General features: G+C 53.4%; 1 protein-coding gene across 3 annotated transcripts; it reads right to left on the bottom strand.

The window, feature by feature from the left end:
• Positions 1-2,567: 2,567 nt before the first annotated feature.
• Positions 2,568-17,081, bottom strand: Kctd15 (potassium channel tetramerization domain containing 15). Of its 3 annotated transcripts, XM_036189460.1 has the most exons (8): positions 16,935-17,081; positions 15,319-15,417; positions 14,985-15,123; positions 13,689-13,787; positions 12,895-13,070; positions 8,050-8,194; positions 5,142-5,447; positions 2,568-3,959 (listed from the first exon to the last, which is right to left on the bottom strand). In XM_036189460.1, the coding sequence occupies exons 4-8, from the start codon at positions 13,758-13,760 to the stop codon at positions 3,801-3,803; spliced, it is 858 nt and encodes a 285-aa protein (XP_036045353.1). In that variant the 5' UTR covers positions 13,761-13,787; positions 14,985-15,123; positions 15,319-15,417; positions 16,935-17,081; the 3' UTR covers positions 2,568-3,800. The 3 variants fall into 3 exon arrangements, with proteins under 3 accessions (XP_036045353.1, XP_036045342.1, XP_036045346.1); XM_036189449.1 differs by lacking the exon at positions 14,985-15,123; XM_036189453.1 differs by lacking the exon at positions 14,985-15,123 and having other exon boundaries at positions 15,319-15,414.
• Between the last annotated feature and the right edge of the window lie 212 nt (positions 17,082-17,293).

The raw sequence follows: 17,293 nt of genomic DNA, 5'->3' as shown, positions 1-17,293 counted from the left end.
GACCCAACATAACATACTTACATCTTGTGTGGCCTGGAGTATCCTTCAGGGCCACGACAACTGTTTACCTGTCTCCAGAGTCAGGAGTGTGATGAGTTGAGACAATCTGGGCAGACATCTCCAAAGAACACAGGGAAAGGACAAAGACCCTGTTGAGGGCTAAGTTTGAGTCTTTTCTTGATTGGGGGCTTAGTGGGGTCTGGATCTTTGGTTCTCAAAGGCTTACCTCAGTCCCCTTTCTGGCCTGGCTCACACATGCTTACTTTACTCTTCACTGTGACTTGGCAGAAGTAATTTCAAGGAGGAAGGATTGATTTGGGCCACAGTGGGTGCAGTCCATCATGGCCAGAAAGGCACAGCAGCTGTGGGGGTTGACGATGTGGCTAGGCACCAAAGTTCACTGCCCTTCCAAAACTGCAACCAGCTGGGATCAAGCATTCGAACGTTTGTGGGAGACCCTTCACATTCACACCATAACAGTTGCAAAAGTACCCACCAGTCCCCGTACTGAGACCAGGCCTGGGATCCGGGGAAGGTACCAGAGATTCATGTTCACTCATAGTAACATCTGCCAGCAGGACACACACTGGGTGCTGGCAGACTACAAAGCTGCCATGGGCCTGACTCTCACCAGGATCCCCAGGTCAGGAATCCTGGCATGTGAACATGGATCTACACTTAAGGTTCTGTGGAACCCCAATAGCGTTTGAGAAAAATCCCACTTTCCACAAGATATTATTAATGCTGAGAAGTGGCTTTGAGCTCATGAATGGGACAGTGGCAGTGCTGTAGCTTCCCCTGGCACTAGACTGGCAGAGGTTTGGGAGGTAGCATTGTCCCAACTCTCTGTGTCCAGCTGCTTATACAGAATGATTGGTTCTGAGGTTTATAGAGAGGTAAAAATAGTGCTGGTATTTCATGGAAAGATGTAAGACGTCCCCTTTGTGCTTTAAGGAAAGGGTGCATATTCATCATCAGGAAGATGAATTTTTTCCTTTCCTTTTTTTTTTTCTTTTGGTTTTTCAAGACAGAGGTTTTCTATATAACAGCTCTGGCTGTCCTGGAACTCGCTCTGTAAACCAGGCTAGCCTCGAACTCAGAGATTCACCTGCCTCTGCTTCCCGAGTGCTGGGATTAAAGGTGTGTGCCACCACCGTCCGGCAGGAAGATGATTATGACAAGATCACCATGGGAGCATAGTACTTCCCTGCAAATTCAGAAACTCTTCAATTGTTATAAAAACTGATGTGTTGTTTTGTTTGAGGAGGGAGAGACGTAGTAGCATTGAATATAGGGCCTTGGGCGCACCCAACCCTCTTTTAGCTTTAAGACAGGGTCTCACTAAGTTGCCTGGGTTGGCCTTGAACTTGTAATCCTCCTGCCCTAGGCTCCCAAGTAGCTAGTTATAGGCCTGTGTAAAATTACACTTCTTGACTAGGTAGCAAAGGATGGTCTTGAACTCCTGATCTTCCTACCTCCACCTTCCTGTGTAGGAACTGCTGGGATTTCAGGAGTGTTCACCATACCCTGCCGTGCATGGCTTCTTGCACAAAAAGTTAGCTTGAAAATACTAGAGTATCTCCACCTATCAGGACCCATACTAGCTATTATGCCAGGAAAAAAAAAAATCCATAAACACAGCATTAGGTGTTTCCACAAGACTTCCTTGAAACAAATACAACCCTTTTTCCTCCTCAGACGCCTGCCTGATGCCAAAATGCAGATGTGCCAGCTGTAGGCATGTTGCTAAGCAGAGAAGCCTAACAAGTTTGTCCAGCAAATTAGATTGTTTGCTGGGATGGCGTCTCTGTGGCCTCAGACTGAAGGTGCTGGCTTGTACTCCCAAGCTCCAAGGCAGATGGAGGCTGGTGGCCCTGGGCAAGTATATAAAATGGGTCCTCGTGGGTTTGAGCATACAGGGATTTGAGTAAAAATTTAAAAAGCTCATTAAAATTAGAGGCTTGTATGACATGTTCAGACTCTTTCCCTGGGAAGGGACATAATGGAATCCAGTTTGCATGCTGGTTGCTTAGCCTCTGCCCCTTGGCTGGCCTGAGACATTCTGTGTCACCTTCTCATACCATTGTGTGTTGGGGTTTAAAGAGAATGAGCTGGATGTAGCAAAAAGCTGCAATCCTAGGACTTGGGGTTTTCAGGCCAGTTTGGAGTACACAGTGAGTTCTAGTCCAGCCCGGATACACAGTAAGTTCTCCTAATTAAAAAAAAAAAAAAAAAAAAAAAAAAAGATGAGGAGGAGGAGGAGGAACATCAACTTAGCTCCAACTAAAAATACCAGAAAACCCCAAACATTTAAGTCTGGTCTCAAACCCCTCAGAAACCCGTTTTGCATCTGGTTAGGGGCTAAGAATCAGAATGCAGAATCTGTGTGGCCCAGGCGGACCCAGAGAAGTAACTAAAACACCCAAATGCATTAAACAACAGCAAGTGTGTGACCATGCACCTCCCTCCCACTGACGGCTGCTCCTTCCTCAATTTGAACCCAGGAAGGAAACTGCCCCCGCCCCCCCTCAAGTCAAGTGTGGGAATCTGTAGCTTTTGCACAGGACAGAGCCTCAGTCTTTTGCTTTATGGCGTTCTTTATGGTGTGAACCATGAACGCAATGTGTTTACACAAACACAAAACAATTGTACATCAGCATCTTTACAATATTAAAGGAGTCATATACAAGTCTACAGGCATTATACACAAACGGGGAGCCGGCCAGGGCACCCCATCCATCAGTCCTCTGCAGTCCCTCTACTTGGGAGGAGCTAGGGGAGATGTGACAAGGCCAGGGTGTCCATCTTTTGGGCCTGTTGTCTGGGAGACAGCAGGTGTGTAAGAACCTGTCAGGACCAGTCCTTGTTGGAATGTGGGGTTAAGAGCACTGGGTAAGCTTGGGTCTGTACCTTACTGACAGGCTAGTTTAGTACATTTAATTAACACTTGATGTGCATATGAGTGTGGGAAGATTAGAGCTGGGGCAGAAGGTGGCTCCCTGAGCTGGGGACCCAGAGATTGATGGTGATCGATGGGTCCCTTAGTAGAAGGGTCCATTCCTGAGATAAGCTGTGGCCCCATGCTGACTGGATGGGTGGAGACGTCCCCAAGAACCCAGATGTGAGCACAGTCAGTTGAGATTAGAAGCTCCTGGGCATCAGCAGGTCAGGTGTGCACCCAAGTACAGCCTGGGACATAGGGTAGCAGAGTGTCTCAGATAAAAGTCACAGAGTCACTTAGCCCCCATGGCCCTCCTCCCAGCTGCCCTGACCCTAGGGGGCCCGTTCCATTTCTGGCAGCACCCCCAGTGTCACATCTGTCCCCACAGCCCCAGCTCAGCAGCACCTGGGTCTGAATGCCGGTAGCCCATCCTTTGCAATGCTTGCTGAACGTGGGACTGAGAACTGAGCACCAGGTAGAAGCAGCAGTGGTCCTTGTTGGCCTTGCCGACCTGTGCAGTGACAGTTAGTTGTGTTTTAAATACTGTAGAAAAATAAGCCATCCCCAACGAGAGGAAGCCTGCTGACGTCCACCAAATGTGGGGAAGAATGAACAGCTGCTCTGGAGTGAGCCAGCAGGGGACGCTGTACCAAGCTGAGGAGCAGAAGGCTGGAGGCTGGCAGCGTCGTTGCACCACAGCATCTCTGGGTCACATCAACGGTCCTTTCATGGGGATGCCTCTGGTACCCCTCAATCTGTTGCCTTTCCTACCCCCAGTCTTGTGCCCACGGTGAAGCACAAATAGGCAGGACTCCTCAGCACTATTTCCATGTCTCTGGGGTGGGCCCTGAGGCAGGGCCTAGTCCAGGGGTTCTTGTTTTATCCGGACGGCAGTTGGGGTGGGCTGCGGTCGCCGCTCCTCCCGGCAAAGCACATACTCGCTGAACTGGGAGGAGTCCACACCACCCCCGCAGGATGCAGCCACGCTGAACCCCCTCTGAAACAGCCTTTCTAGGACCTGCAGGGGAAGAAAAAGGGGTCAGCAGTGCCTGGCTGCCGGAGTTTGCTTGGCCTGGTGGGCAGGTGGGTGCCAGGCAAAGCAAGCTAGCTTCTGATGGCTCTCAGTGTCTCTCACTGACATCACAGGTTGGGTCCTACACTATGAAGGGCAGGTGCAGTCAGGTCTGGGGCCCCTCAACTTATCCAACCAGGGTGGCTGTGCTGCTCCACTCAGGCCACGCCTTCCAACTCTCAGGGGTGTATAGCCAGGAACCAGGGGACAAAAGGGGCTTGCCGGTGCCTTCCCTGTCATCTACCCCATCTCCATACACACACGGCCCTAGGCACTCTTCTCTCACTCTCCTGCTCCTATAATGGAAAGCCCCTGCCCCCTGGCCTCAGGGCAGCCACCTGCTTCCTGGAGCCGAGTCCCAGATGGTTTGAGGCCCGAGGCCTCATCAGCTCAAAGAGTTCTAGGTGGAGGAAAGAGGGGGAGTCCTTTTGGTGTCTGAGTGTCTGTAGGCCTACATGGCCTCCTGGGTTTATGTCTCTGGGAAGGTGGGGGCTGGTCTTACATCTGTGTCCAGCAAGTAGCAACCTCTTACTCAGAGCCTGCAGGAAGTGGGGGGCTTTCCCCAAAGGGTCCTTTCTGTCCTAACCCCCAAATCTAAGTGTCTCTGAGTCAGGAAAAAGCTTTCAGAGACAGGGAGCTGAGGCAGGAGGAGCTGAAGTTTGCATGAGGCCTGGGTTACACAGAAGAGCCTGTCTCAAAACGAAAGAAGTGCTTGAGGCAGCTGTTGCCTGTCAGTGGCCCCAGGGCCAGCCTCATGGGAAGGCTCCCCGCCTTTCCTGGTGCCTGGGTTTAATTTGAATCCAAAGTCAGCCTCTGCATGTTAAATGAAGCATGTTCCGTTGAAAATACTCTGGGCCTTTTTTTCTTTTCTTTTTTTTTTTTTTTATAGAACATCCTTTTAGGGGAAAAAGAAAAGTACAGATCAATTTTTTTAAGTCCATCCCCCAGGCACCATCATTTAATTATGAGCAAGATATAAATTATGCATTGGCACATTGTTGCCTTTTCTGTGGGGGCTCGTCCATTCCATCCTGGGACCGTGTCTCCCTCCACCTCTCTCTGCATCCTGGGGCCGGGGCGGGCCCCCGCGGCCCTCTCTCTCTGCATCCTGGCCCCCGCGGCCCTCACCTGCACGGAGTTGAGTCGGCAGTAGCCATTGAGGGGAAAACGAATGACATGGGTGGGGTCCTGGTTCCAGCCAGCGTTGACGGAGTTGCACATGACGTCCCCGGTCTCGGGGAAGACCTCCTCAATGAGGGCTTTCTCGCCGCTGAGGGCGATGCGCTCGCCCAGGTCGGGGGTGACCCGCACCACCAGGCAGTCACAGGCCCGGCTACGGCGCCGCTGCTCTTGCTCCTGCTGCCAGCGCTCCAGCTCACGAACCATGGGCTGCAGCTGGTAGTACCGGGCCTCCTCATACAGCAGGTTGAAGTCCTGTGGGCAAGCACACAGTGTCAGGGAAGCAGGAGGCAGCGCCAGCGGGGGCTCATCATCTCCCTCTTCACAGATATCTTAACTCCCAGGACACAGCGGGGCCTAGGATGGCCATTTCCACTGTAGAGATGAGCAAAGATTCCAACGCCCCAAACACCAAGAACCTAAGAGCAGGCTGGGGCGCACCTATTGAGAGTCTCCTCCTGGACCTTCAACTGGATGACAAACAGAAGTGGCATAGAAAAAGCTGGAAGTTGCTGCTGGTGGTGCACGCCTTTAATCCCAGCACTTGGGAGGCAGAGGCAGGCGGATCTCTGTGAGTTCGAGGCCAGTCTGGGCTACAGAGCGAGTTCTAGGACAGGCTCCAAACGCTACACAGAGAAATCCTGTCTCAAAAAAACAAAACAAAACAAACAAACAAATGAAGGGAAAAAAAAAAAAAAGAAAAGGAAGGGAGAGAGGGAGGGAGGGAGGAAAGAAAAGAGCAAGCTAAAGCTAAACTAGAGGGTGGGGTCTGGGTATATGCTGCCTTCCTGGAAATCCACGCAGAGAAGACATCACCCTGGACCTAGGGCATTGTGCCCTTGCCCACCCCCTAATCAGACCTTCATAGAATGCATTTCAGCCTGGTCAGCCATTAGCCACAAGGCCTATGAACCTGATACTGACCTTCCCCGAGCCAGCCTCCCCTCTTTACAGTGAATGTAAGCACTGGACCCTGAGAGGCAGAGTGAGGTGACAGGACAAATATCAGGTGAGTGCCTGTCCCTGTCCAAGCAGGTAGAGAATATGACAAGGTCCCTGGGAAGGGAAGGTCCTGGGACAAGGTCCTCACCAAGCAGCCCACTCACAAAACTGTTACCTCAGACCTTGCCACTAGCCCTGTGTTGACCAATTCTTGAGTGGCCTCTGCCCATGACTCATGCCACTCAGTGAGGCTCGGTGCATAGGTGGTGACTGAGGGTCCCAGGAGAAAAGCAAGGGAGGTCAGCCCTCACAGTACACCCTGCCCTGAAAGCCCGGCGTGCATCTGTTTGTCAGCCCCAAAGGTCTAGAATCCCATCATCTGGGCCCATCATGAGCTGTGACCCTGCCTGCTTTCCATAAAAGACTCCTTGGGGCTCCATCCCAGCTCTCTGTTCTCCCAGCTCTCATCAGCTTCTAGAGTTTTATCTGACACCTTTATGCCAACTTTTCCTCCAAGCCTAGAATGTTCCATGCGTGGACTTTCACTCACTGACTCAGGGCACACCCTCCAGTACCTCCTGACCCAATAACCCACACTCACAGACTCTGCACCCTCTCCCTCAATGCCACTCTCTCCCGACCCCAGCAAACCCAGAAACAGTGGCCTAACAAGTCACGCGCCTTTTCCCTGCATCTCTACATCAGGGCTAGTGTGGTCCTCCCAGTTTGCAAACCCGATCATTCTTCCCAACTCTCAGGTGTGCCAAACGCCAAGCCACTCACCCAGAGCCAGGTGTCACCAGCAGCCTCCCCTTCCTGGTGCACAAAGCCCTAACCTCTCCAGTGCCATCCCAGACCCTCACCAGGGTCCTCACCTGTCTTCCTACCCTTCACCGCCTAACCTAGCTCAACACTCTCCTTTCAACCCATCCAGGCCAGGTTCCCCCATCATTTGACTCTATTTTGTTTATTTGTTTTGAGATGTAGCCCTGGCTGGCCTGGAACTCTCTCTGTAGACCAGGCTGGCCTCAAACTCACAAAGACTGGCCAGCCTTTACCTCCTGAGTGCTGGGATTAAAGGCGTGTGCCATCACTCCTGCTGACTTTTTTTTTTTTTTAAAGATAGTGTCTTACTCTGTAGGCCAAGCTAGCCTAGAACTTTCAGCAATCCCCCTGCCCCAGTCTTGGAAGGCCTGGAATGAAGTTCGTTCCTGGTGGGATCCACCACACCGGGCACGCACCACTTCTGAAGCACCGGCCCCCTGTAATTGAGACGCGTCCTCTGTTTTCTAGACTATCTTCTTCTTTCGGTGTAGCTCCATTTCAGATCAAATTGGCGCACGGGGTAAGCAGGCTGGATGAGCAAGGGCCCCAGGGCTGCCGGTACGGTGGTGGCTGAAGGAAGCCCAGAGACTGACAGACATTTGCCAGCAAGAGCCAGGCCTGAGTTTCCTTCCTCCCATGATTCCCAGGACTTCGGAGGGGCTCGGCACTGAGGCAGGACCACGGGGAACCAGATCAGCCACCTAACACAAGCTCATTCTGAGTCCTGGGAGTAATGTTTGTTTAAAGGGTGACCACCTGGCTCTTAGGGGTTTTCTTCACTCCAAACTGCCAACAAGGAACAGACACACGGACCTCTAACTCCTCTATTCCAATGCACAGCAGTCCTTAAACACAACTAACATCAACCTGGGGTAAGTGCCAAAGCTTAATTGTTGTTACACCCTGATAAATACGCTGAAGATGTGAGAAAGCAAAATGAGTTTAGAAAAACTGATTTAGCCCTCGGCTTCATTGGTTAACTTTTTGTGGTTGCCATGACAACTGTGGGTCCATTTATTAAGTCACAGCGTCCCCTGTGTAATGCCACGACACAGGCAGTGTGCAAGGGTGCCGCCGGCTGCGGACTTACCTTGAAGTCATCTGGAAGCAGCAGTTTTGACGTCCGCAGGAAACTCAGGATGTAGCGGAAAATCTCCCCATCCCGGTCGATGAAATAATGTTGCTTGAGACTGTCTAGGACAATGGGCTCTGTGCCGTTGAAGAGGCGGCTTATTCTGGGAAAGACGGGCAGAATGGGATATGGGAAGGGGAGGGCTGAGTTCACCTGCCCCACCCCCACCCCTCAGAGCTCACTCAGCTGGAGCAGCAAGAGATCACCCTTAGAGACCTTGCCAATCCTGACAAGTGTCAGCACACACACGTGAGGCAGACAGGCTGCCTCCACACAAACACTAGGGCAGCCATGTCACACACTCCAACCACATTCACGAGCTACAGTCAGCTAAGGGACATACCCAGCTATGTCTGAGGGCCCACTGACATAGATTACAGGCCCAGACAACCATGGCAAGACACAGATAGCCACATAAACCAGCTGGTCCGAGCTGAACACACACACACACCCATGCCAGAAAGATGTGCCCAGAAAACATGCATCCGGCACTCCAGCTCCTAGCCACACACCTGCTAAATGTCTGTCAACCAGCCAAGTCTCTGGGGACACACACCCAAGCCACATCAACCAACATCAGATAACACCACACTCAGCCAAGAGTCTCAGGATCACACAGTCTCAGGCAGTGACACTCACCAGCTAACACAAGTGACTCAGAGATACGAAGTCTCAAGTGCCCCATAACTGCTCACTTAAGGAGCCACAGGGGAGAGACAGACAAGAGGGAGTGTGAATTTGCACACATGTGGACTACCCCCAGAATGTGTGAGCACGTGGTCTAAGCTCGGGACAGGTATTCATATATATCACAGCACATGAGATCTAGTGAGAGGCCAGGATTGGGAAGGAAGAGAGGTGCCTAGGACAGTGCTCAGACACAGGGCCCGTGGGAGGACTTGGGGGAGCCCCTGAAGCCCCGGCTAGTGCCTCCCTAATGCACACAGTGGCAGAGTCTGGTCTGGCTAACTGCTCTGCAGATCTCAAAGGCTAAGCTAGACAATCAGGAACCCCAAAGTGGGTTGGGGGCAGCTAAGAACTTCTCTTGGGAGCAGAAGGGAGGTGGGCAGTGTCCTTCAGAGGCTGGTTGACTTCGAGCCTGGGAGAGCTGCTCCTAAGAAAGCCTTGGGGGCCGGGCGGTGGTGGCACACACCTTTAATCCCAGCACTTGAGAGGCAGAGGCAGGGAGATCTTTTTGAGTTCAAGGCCAGCCTGGTCTACAGAATGAGTTCTAGGACAGCCAGGACTGTTACATAGAGAAACCCTATTTAAAAAAAAAAAGCTTTGGAGAACCAGGGGACTAGGGATTAAGGGGACTTCTTGGCTAGGTCTGCACAAGCTAGGGCCCAAGCCCCTTCATACCTGCACCAACCACCCTGCCCCTTCCAAGAATCCTCTCTGTCCTGTCCCTCCAGCGACCCACTCCCTGCTTAGCCCAAGCCAGCCACTCCCAGTCACAGCCATGTTTACCCAGAGCATCCCCGTTGCCAGAGCTGAGAGTTCAGAGCCCCCAATGCCCTTCTTAGGTACCCCCAATCCTCACAGCCCTAAGTTCTGGGGGCCATGTAATCACTTGTTCTTATCCCAGCCTGTCCCAGGGGGGCAGTATAAAGGACAAGGCTACCTGGCAGGTGGGAGTGAGCAGGTCAGAACCTGTGGTTTAGAGGTGTGGAGGCCTGAGCCTGAAGAACCAGAGGTACGACTGGCAAATATAACTCCTTAGGGTTCCAGAGGCTGCTGGTGACACTGTCCTCCCCAGGACACAGGGAAGGGCAGAGGCAAGGCCCCACACCCAGGTGGCTGTGCCTGGTTCTCTCTCTGGAGGGGTACATGAAGCTCTTGACACTGACTCCCCCTGCCTGCAGGCCATGCTGACCAGTCAGGAACTCAGGATTCCAGTGCCTGGTGAGCCTGCTGGACACCCTTGAGGTCCTTAGCTCACTGGAGACCTGGCCCTGCAAAACTTGAACATTTACCTGTGGGGTAGAGATGGGGAGGGGGGCACCCAAAATCCGTGGACATAGACATGACTAAGCCATGATATCCAGTGCTAGGGCAGATAGCCAAGGGTCCACACCAGGCTCCAGCAAGGAAGAGGTCAGAGGCATGTGCACAGGTGAGCCAGCAAATTCGACACCTCAGCCTTCCTGGGAACTCTTTCCACCCTCCCCAGGCTGAGCTCAAATGTTCTGTGTAGCAAGCAAAATGCTGGGTCTGGCTGGGTTCCAAGCTGCTCTGACGTCGGAGTTGGCGGAGACTCCCGAGCGTCCTGTCGGTCTAGAGGATTCCCAGTCCACCCACAGTCCAAGGCTGGCAGGGTTCTAGGCTGTCTACTGAGCCAAGACAAGTAGGTTCTATCTAGCTCTTTCCATGGTTCAGTCTGGTCTGGGACAAATGGGAGCAGGATACCTGCTCTTAAGACAGAGGCCCTTCATGGCCCCTGCAACCAAGCCTTACAGTGGATGTGGGGCATAGTCACCACCAGGAAACCCTTACCATTTCACAGGGTCTCATGAGCAAGCTCCTATGTGACCTCTTGACTTCTGTTGGTGGCTCCATATGTCCCTGTGGGAAGCATCCCTACACCCGGTCTCTGTGAAATAAGCTGGTGCACTGTGGTGGCTAGGACCTGCACTATTCAGCCACCTGCCCTGATTATTAAGGGCGCTATCATAATGCCTTCGTCTTCCTCTTAGCTGTCCTTTTAAAGTGCCCACTCTGGCTGCCTGGAAGGGTTAGTGCGCAATGGTATTAGTTCCAAAGCTCCTGGCCACCCTCATGTGCTGTTCCCATGCCTGCATGGGACTGTGTCAGCGGCCACTAAGTGACACCCAATGGGTAGGGCACAGGCAGAGGCAGACCATGAGACCACTCAACCTCAGCCCATTTGCTCAGGTCAAACCAGAGGAGGTATCCAGCACCATGCCCACGGGGCCAGATCAACCAGCAGCCAGAGGTGGGGGTGCAATGCTATGAGCTCAGAGTCAGGAGGCAAGGGTCCCCTGACTCTTGCAGTGCCTCCCAGGGGGGCACTGTTGGCATCTGGAGCTGCCTCCAAGGGCGACCTCAGCAATCACAATTCTCCATCTCCACCTGCCCAATTGTCTCTTCCAGGATTGCAATAATCCACTTTTTAAAAACGAGGGATCTGAAGGGGCACCCTCCATACATGATAGCCCTGTGGCTCTCCATGACCCACTGCCTTTACTGTCTCATAGGGTCACATTAGTTGTGACTCTAAGCCTCAACTTCAGGCCTAGCAACCAGCTCTGTATTATCTAAGCAGAAGGACAGACTCCTCCTGAGCTCAGCTCTGATAACGTATGAAGACTGCTAGCCCCTCTGGGCATACCCAGGCAGTGGAGGGTCCCACATGCCACATCACAGGTCCAAGTCCTCAGCTCCCGAGAGAAAAATCATGCCTCCCTTCACAGCAAGTCGATAAGCGTAGGCAAGTGACACCGTGGGACAGGGAGGGGGAAATGCTCCTCAGTCCTCACAAGCCACCGGAGACAAAAGTGAAGGGAGCTCTCTCCCTGCCCGCCAGGCCTGGGGAGTGATGTCTGCAGGAAGGCCAGTGTCAGATTTCAGAAAACACCCTTCCAAGAGTCTTTGTGGGCAAAGATTTTTATGAATCTCACTCATAAACACCGTCAGCCGATTAAGGGTTGATGTATCTCACACAACTCAGGATGCCGCAGAAGGCAGAACCGAGATGAACGGAATTCATCTCTGAGCCTCGACAGGGCTCTGCAAGCAGGCCCGCGGCCAATGCACTTGTACAGCCTGGCGGCTCCTGCCCTGCCAAAGCTCTAAGTTCTTAAGGACCCTGTGCCTAGTCTGTATTGCCACTGTCTGAACCAGACACAAAATGTACTTCCTGCATCCCCTTCTCGGGGGCAGCCCTGTATCGACGAGGGTTCTGCCCAGACACCTCTGTGCACTGAAATCCTCTGGGCTCTGAGCATCCACCCTGGTGATGAGCCCTCAGTGTCTAGGGGATTAATTAATTTCTCTTCTTATTTTAAATGTATAAAAGAGAGGCGATGCCTAACAGGCTGCCCTCCCACCGGCCACTGGTGCTTGCCGCTGTGCCGGGAACAAGCAGCACACAGTGTCACCTGTAGGAAGTATCCACAGGGACACAGCCCCCCCTCCCCCACTAGTCTTGCTGACAGCTGCCAGGCCCAGGTGTGTCCTTGGGAAGTAAATCCACGAGAAGTAAGAGCAAGCAAGTTGGCAGTGCTCAGCATCATGCTGCCGAGGGTCCCTCCAGGGACGAGTCTGAAAGTCCTCAGTCAGGGTCCTTGGTCACAGATAGTTCCATACATTACAAGATGTTGAACTCATGCTCAGCCACTGTCAAAAACATCCCCGACTGTCCTGCAACTTCTAACTCATTGCTATACCCTCCAGCTCCAAAAGGAAAGCTTATTCCTAGCACTTAGGGTCAAACTGTGACCACCTAAACAAAGGAGGGTATAACCACAGCTGGCACTCCGTGCCTTTTCCCATGGGAAACATGTCCACCCACACCTGACTCCTGAGTGTCATTCTGTGAGACTCATCAGCCAGCTGCTGGCCAGGCTCATGTGGGGCTGGCCCTTTAAGGTCAGGAACTCCATGTTATACCACAGAGACCACTCACACAGGGTCAAAGCCCCAGTCAGATGTGGCCTTCAACAAACAAGCCATCTCTCAAACTACCAGGAGGAGCATCAGGGAGCGACTGGCCTTGGCGTAGTACCCTGTGAATGCCCAGGGTTTGCACCACATGCCTGACCCTGGGAGTGGAGCTCTTACCTGGAGTCAGGGTACTTGGTGAGTGTGGCCAAGCTGCTGGTATACATGTGACCGCCCACATCGATGTGCACAGGTGCGTTGGCTTTGGTGAGCTGAGCTGGCAGTGGGATCCCCTGGGCAGCCAGGGGAGACACGGGTGACCGGGTAAGTGACAGCCGGGACATATTTCCTCCCTCCTAGAGATAGAAATAATGGAAAAACAAGGGTTGCTAAAATTCCCTTTATTTCAAATGTGATCACAGATTTAATCAGATCACTGCTGCTTGTGCCTGATCACATATTCAGCTGACAAATTATGGCCACCACTGTAATTAAGTGTATTTGCATCATTTTCTTCAAAGTACTGGGGGTGGGAGGTAGGGAGAAGGATGCTTATTAGCAATAAGAAATCAAGAAAAAATTTTTTTCAAGGTGTCAGCCTCCAGGGGCATAAAACAAACTGCAAAATTCTAATTAAAGGTCGTGGGCTTATGTGTTAGATGTGAAATATCCCCTGACAAACGAATCACCAATTTGTGAATTGGGATTCAGGGGTTTTTTGCAAGTTTGTCTCAGTAACGAGACACCTCTAAATTAGTGACTTCCTCAGCACCTAAGGCGCCAAGCTTTATACATGTAGTAAATTTCACATCAAATTAAGAGCATTTTCGTTTAAAAAAAAAATACATAATCGTACAGTCAGTCGATATCTATCTCCTAAGTGCTGGGTCCCAGAAGACCTGCAGCTAGTGAGCAGGTTCCCTAGAAAAGAGCAGAGGGCCGAGGGGCTCACCCAGCCCACCCTGCAAGCTCACCGCTGTGGTGCCGCCGCTGCTGCCGTGTGCGTTAAGCGAGGACCCGCTCGGCCGCTCCTTGCGGTGAGGCATCTAGGCTTCCATCCCTGCCCAGAGTATCTGTGGGAAGCAGTGACAGAGGGTTATCCTTCAGGAGCCATGGGCACTGGATCCTCCCTGGGGTCAATGATTTTTACAAAGATGCTGTCTGGGATCCCATATACACCAGGAAGCCCTCCCAACACTCTACACCCCAAAGCAGACCTCCAGGCTATAGCATCTCTCTCTCTCTCTCTCTCTCTCTCTCTCTCTCACACACACACACACACACACACACACACACACACACACACACACACGTTTTCTAGGCAGCTCCATGTCTGCTAATTCGGCTAATGACAACCTAAAACATATGCTCGCCATTATTGCCCTGCAATGTTTCAGAACAAATCTGATTTCTTTGGTATTTTAGTTAGAGCTGTGTTACCAAGCGTGTCTCCTCTTGCATCAGTGGAGAGAACCTTGAAGGAGTGCAGCTCCCCTCAACTGACTGGGGAGCCAAGGACCCCTTACCACCCAGTTAAGATGCAGTTTGTATAGGACACCTCTTTTGAAAGAAGCCTGGGCAGAGATGAGGACAAGTCACTGGGGAAGCCACCAATCACCTAGAGCTCTCAAAGCAGACAGAACCTGTCTTTGTTTGCCTACTCTGCACCTCCCTGCTTCTCCACAGACCCCTGGAATGGTGCTGCCTGAGCCTAATGTATTCCAGACCCCCTCAGGATCACAGGCCCTTGAGGCATTCGGAGCAGGCCAGACAGCAATCAGCAAATGGGCTTTCTCCCCTCCTCCCTAGAGCTACTTAGAGACTTTCCTATGTGCCACAGACACCTGAAATAAAACTGTGCCTCAATCCCCAGAAGCTCCCTCAGGGGCTTTTTAGGGGATCCATGCAGAAGGGTGGAAAAGGGTAGGCTTCTGGCTTCCACTTCCACTGGCTTAGGTGGTCTCAAAGGGAGACAGACAGACAGACAGACAGACAGACAGACACACACACACACACACACACACACACACACACACACACGGGAGGGGGGTTTCCACAAACATAACCTAGACTTCTCTGACACACATTTAACTCTTTTGGGTCAACTACAATGGTATCCTGGGTTTTCTATTTCTTCTGGATCTATACCTTAAAATTCGGCATCCAATGATAAAACATGGTCAGAAGCACACAGACTCAAACCCTCAAGAAAGGCTCCTCCCCTCCTATGATTTGTTCTCTACCCCCAGTGCCCTGGGAAGTTCTCTGACCTGAACTGTTTGGGGTGAAGGGAGGGTGTTCTGTCCCCATGGGGGTGGGCGGCTGTCCAGTCCTGTTTTGGACATTCCAGGTCACTTATCTCAAAGAAGCTTTTGAGAAACCAAAACGGACCCGATGGCTTATCCAGCCCTGGGGGAGGAGGGTGGATGAGGGAAGATCCACTAAGGGTCAATAGAACTAGAAGGAATTCCCACCCAAATCCCACCCAAGCACCATGTTTTCCCCACTACCGGGGCCCAAGTCAGAAGTGACAGTATCATCAAGCACCCAGTCTCCCAAGCTGCCCAAGGAGCGTGTTTCCCACAGTACAAACTAGAAACTCACCATTGGAAGCCCCAGGCCTTATGCCTTGACCCGAATCTCCACTGCTCCCTCGGACAAACGCACGTGCGGTGGACCACAACCTTTCTCCTGAGACCACTGCTGACATGACAAGCACAGAAGTGAATTTGCTAGAAGACACAAGTTCACTGCACCAAACACCACCACCCAGACTCGGCTGAGGCTTGGCCAGGCAGCCTGTTGCAGGGACCTCAGCAGGTTTGCAAACTGGCCCAGCATTGACCCGCTTCTCCAAGCTGTGGTGGGAGACCCTGGTCCCGCGCCCACCCGCAGCCGAGCCCCGCCCGCCTGAGCAGAGGGAAGTGAGCAGAATGCCACGCTCATTTACACACAAAATGATTTTGTGTCCCATTGTGCTCGCAGTTGTTCAGCTCTCTGGGGGTGATTAAACTGGCTGAGCTGCGGCAGCTTGAGACGATTTCACTAAATCGCTTCTTCGTGAAGTCGCTTCTTTGCTAAGCTGTTATTTTAACCATAAAAGGTAAACAGAAGGCGCCTCTGAGTTCCCTTCAGCTCTCCGCCCTGGGCGCCTGCCCGGAGCGACAGTGCCAGGGGCCTGCAGGACTGTCCAGGGGGTGGACTGGGAGGGACGCGGCGGGCCACCTGGTGCGCGACAGCCCCGCCGAAGAGCCCGCCGGCCCGTGTGAACTTCGGGGCTACAGGAGCCGCCTGGGCCGAACCTCCAGCCCCGCGGGGCGGGGTGGCCAAGGTACCCTAAGGGCCCAGAGAGGAAGGGGTGGGAGTACGGTGGGGGCGGGGACAAAGTTAAATCAAGAGGCAGACACTTCAAGACCACAGATGGGAAGCTCGCCTAATTAAGGACGTAAAAGCGCTTTTGTTCTCAAAGTTTATTGTTGCCGGGATTTAAAAAAATTAATTGAAACTAATGCTGTTATTCACTCGTGCAGTTAAATTCCTTCATGCACATTTGAGATACGAAGTGAAAACTTGAAGGTTTTATCTTCCTGCAGTCCGGGGTTTCTAGAGGGAGGGCAGAGAGGCGCTACAGTAGCACCGAGTGGGAGAATGAGGGTGTCCGCATCCAGGTCAAGGGGTGCGTGTGGGCAGCGGAGAGATGGAGGCCGAGGTCCGGTCTTGGGACCACCACCAGTGCGTCTAGCATGGGACTCGTGGGGTGGGCGTCAGAGGACAAACATCTGTCCCGTTAGAGACTTTTTTCTTTTCTCCGATTTGGGCGCCAACCCGAAACCCAAGCTACATGGAGCCGGTTTCAGACTCAGGAAAGTCACCGGCTCTGCAGGTCACTCCAGCTGGTACTGGAACCAGAAGAGTGCGGAGGACCTGGACACATACACCGCGCGGCAGGAAGATCCGAGCCGGGCAGAGTGGGGAGGGTCCACCCGCGGTCAGGACCAGCCCACGTGGGCACCCCCCGCCCCGTGCGCGCCAGGCCTTTGTGCTGGGCGCCCCCACGCCGCCAGCCCCTGCGCTCAGCAAAGGGACAAAGCAGCCTGCCCCCCCCCCCCAACTCCCAGCCCAGGTCCCGGCCCCGGGCCGAGTGACTTTCTCGGCATTGCTGCCACTTTGGGAACCAGGGGTGTGCGGCGCTGAGCGGTGGCCGCCCGCGCTGGTCTTACCTCGGAGCCGGAGCGGCGGATCGGGCTCCGGCGCAGCCCCCGCCCCCCGCAGCCGCCGGTGTCGGGCGCCCGGCGCAGCCTCGTCGCCTAGTGCTCGATGCGCGCGGGTCGCTCCGGTCTCGTCCTGGAGTTACTTTCTCTCTCGCCCCCAACCCCCCCCCCACCCACCCCTCCCGCCCCGGCCCCCGCTCCGCGCGGCCCCTCGCGGCGCGCCGCGCCGGGGCCTCCCCTCCCCGCCCTCCCCTCGCCTCCTCCCTCCTCGCCGCGGCCACCGCCGCCGCCTCCTCTTCGCGCCGCTCTTCGGCTGCCCTCCCGCCGCTCCCACCTCCTCTCCTCCCTCTCTCTCCAGCGGCCTCCCC

This window comes from Onychomys torridus, chromosome 1 (assembly GCF_903995425.1).
Source record: "Onychomys torridus chromosome 1, mOncTor1.1, whole genome shotgun sequence".
Classification (NCBI taxonomy): Eukaryota; Metazoa; Chordata; class Mammalia; order Rodentia; family Cricetidae; genus Onychomys; species Onychomys torridus.
Note: the sequence above shows the minus strand (reverse complement) of the source record. Positions and strands in the feature narration are given on the sequence as shown.

Excerpts from the sequence above, each read along its gene's own strand:
- Kctd15 (XM_036189460.1), bottom strand. The coding sequence starts at position 13,760 with ATGCCTCACCGCAAGGAGCGGCCGAGCGGGTCCTCGCTTAACGCACAC. Across the intron at positions 8,195-12,894 it reads ACCAAGTACCCTGACTCCAG|AATAAGCCGCCTCTTCAACG; the intron begins GTAAGAGCTCCA and ends CGTCTTTCCCAG. Across the intron at positions 3,960-5,141 it reads GCCGACTCAACTCCGTGCAG|GTCCTAGAAAGGCTGTTTCA; the intron begins GTGAGGGCCGCG and ends CTTCCCCTGCAG.